General features: G+C 49.8%; 1 protein-coding gene and 1 pseudogene across 2 annotated transcripts in view; one reads left to right on the top strand and one right to left on the bottom strand.

The window, feature by feature from the left end:
• LOC110060932 (uncharacterized) overlaps positions 1-2,500 on the top strand; it is a 20,753-nt pseudogene that overhangs the window by 5,839 nt on the left and 12,414 nt on the right. The gene's annotated exons all lie outside the window — the stretch shown is intronic.
• LOC149097699 (uncharacterized) overlaps positions 448-2,500 on the bottom strand; it is a 3,017-nt gene continuing 964 nt past the window's right edge. The window contains exons 1-2 of the mRNA XM_089279646.1: positions 2,438-2,500; positions 448-1,977 (exon numbers count right to left, since the gene is read on the bottom strand). The exon at positions 2,438-2,500 is cut by the window's right edge and continues 964 nt beyond it. Coding sequence (XP_089135772.1) covers positions 449-1,977; positions 2,438-2,500 — 1,592 coding nt within the window. The 3' untranslated portion in view covers position 448. The remainder of the gene's footprint in view (positions 1,978-2,437) is intronic.

Raw genomic sequence — 2,500 nt, 5'->3', positions numbered from 1 at the left:
AAATAAATAAGAGTACCCTCGGAGGCGGGTAGGACATCCCCGTCTGGACCTAGGAGACGATTCATCAGGCAGAATTGTAAAAAGCGTTTTTCCCCACAGCTGTAGGCTCGATTTGTGTTCTTGGAAAGACCCCAAGAAGCGTAGGTGAGCACTTCCTCTCTCAAAGGGTCATTAGTGAAGGCGGGATGGTACAAGGAATCTGGTCGGCGTCGGGTGCGAGGGCCCAGAAACGCTGCATCTGAAAGCGGGAGAGGGCATCAGCAATCTCATTTCAAACCCCAGGGACATGACGGGCCCGTACAAGAAAATTATGTTCCATGGATAGGAGAACAAGCTTTCTGACCAGTTCCATGATAAGGGGAGCTTTTGAATGCCCCGAATTTATGATAGATACCACTGATTCATTATCACACCAAAACTGCAGACGTTTTCCCTTGAAAAGTGGGTGTCATATAGCGCAGGCAACAACGATGGGGAAGAGTTCTTGCCACTCAATGCTTATACCCCGCTCTCGGTTCAAAAGCATAAGGGGAGGCCAGTGCCCTTGGAACCACTTTCCCTGAAAATAACCGCCGAACCCCACGGAGCCCGCTGCGTCAGTGTAGAGCTCTAGGTCTGGAGTAGGGGTAGTGGTGGACTCAAGAAAAAGGGAGCGCCCGTTCCATTTGGAGAGGAAAACTTTCCACATATCGAGGTCCCTAAAGAACTCCCTGTTAAGCCTGATGTGATGAAAACGACTAGGGACACCCTTAGTTAAATTAATGGCGCGTTGAAGGAAAGTCCTGCCGGGGACTACCACTTTACATGCAAACTGGAGAGTACCAATGAGTGATTGTAACTCAACCAGGCGCACGGAGCGGCGTTTCTTAAAGGATGTCAGCAAGTCATAAGTCCTGGAAAGTTTGTCCTGGGGTAAGCGGGCCTCCATGCGAATGCTATCTAAAACGATCCCCATAAATTCTATTTCTTGGGAGGGGCCTATGGTCTTGGACGCTACTACCGGGGCCCTAAGTGACATGAATACCCGTAAAAGAGTGCTGAAGCTAGTAAGACAAGCTAATCTAGAACTTTCAGCGATGAAGAAGTCGTCCAGGATGTGAATGACCCGCTGGAGACCATAGTTATGTTTTAGGATCCACTCGAGCCCATCGGAGAGCTGATTAAAAATGAACGGGGCACTGCGAAGCCCGAAGGGTAAGTACATGTCCACATAGTATTGAGATTTCCACAAAATACCCAGTAAGTTCCAGTCTTCGGGGTGGATTGGTATAAGGCGAAAGGCTGATTTAAGATCAGTCTTAGCCATAAAGGCTCCCTTTCCCAGGGACTGGAGGATATGAATTGCATCGTCTACCCGAACATAGCTCAGGGAATAGGGATCCTTAGCAATGTGGTCATTTATACTATTTCCCTGTGGGTAGGAGAGGTGATAAATAGTTCGCCAGTCATTTGAGTGTTTTTTAGGAATAACTCCCACTGGATGACACTGGAAATTTGCTAAGGGAGGGGCAGGATAGGGACCGGCTACCCGTCCTAAGTTCACTTCCTTTTGCAGGTTGGCAGAAACTACATCAGGGTGCTGCGTCGCAGATATAAGGTTGGGGGAAATCCGGGCTGAACGCGGCCCACAGTAACCAATACGAGGGCCTTCTTTAAGCGTACTTAGCAAATTAAAGACAAAATTACGATCTGGGTGATCGGTTAATTCTAAATCTAAGCGATAAATGTCAATAGGTGAGGATACTAATGGCTTCTGATGACGCCTTTGCTGCTCCACTTTACTTCTTGCTTCGCTCACTGGGTCTGGGGACTCCCGCGTTCCGGGCTTGGCCACTGGATTGTTGCTGAGGGCAGTCTTGGACGGTGTGGCCGTTTGAGTAGCAGCGGCGGCACACGTGCGGGTAGCTGCAGTTTCGGCGCCGGCACCCAGAGGACTTGTTGAAGTCAAAGCACACCGTCTGGGAACGACGCTGTTTTCTGTAGGGGTCAGCGGAAGGACAGACATCTTCAGCGTGATAGGGACTCGAGCAGATACCGCAATGGGGCTTAGCTAGGCCCGAGAAGGTCACCGTCCATAACTCCAGGTCTACTTTGTCCCACTGAAGGGACAAATTGGAAGAGGCACGGCGACGAAATTGCTGGTCGTAGGAAAGCCAAGCAAGACCCTTGAATTTAGTTACCGCGCGACTAATTATCTGCTGGTACTTAATCAGCTCAAGGGCCCGTCTTGGATAGGCAGTTACAATGACCAACATGTACACCATGTAGGCCTCCAGCCACTTCTGAAAAGAGTCTATAACGGGTTTTCTTTTCCTAACCATGGTGACCGGGGAACCCAGGGGACCTGAGGACGAGTCGTCTAAGCGGAGCTGAATTTCAGGGGCCTGGGACTGATACAAGTTGTCAGGTAAGAGTAAGACAAAATCAACGTACTCACCCCGGAGTATTTTGTCCTCCATATTACGGTCCACTGGCCTCGACAGACCCAAAGGAGACGCCA

This window comes from Orbicella faveolata, unplaced genomic scaffold, assembly GCF_042242905.1.
Source record: "Orbicella faveolata isolate gen_17 unplaced genomic scaffold, um_ofav_v1 contig_47, whole genome shotgun sequence".
NCBI lineage: Eukaryota > Metazoa > Cnidaria > Anthozoa > Scleractinia > Merulinidae > Orbicella > Orbicella faveolata.
The sequence above is the reverse complement of the archived record's forward strand: the minus strand, read 5'-3'. Positions and strand labels throughout refer to the sequence as shown.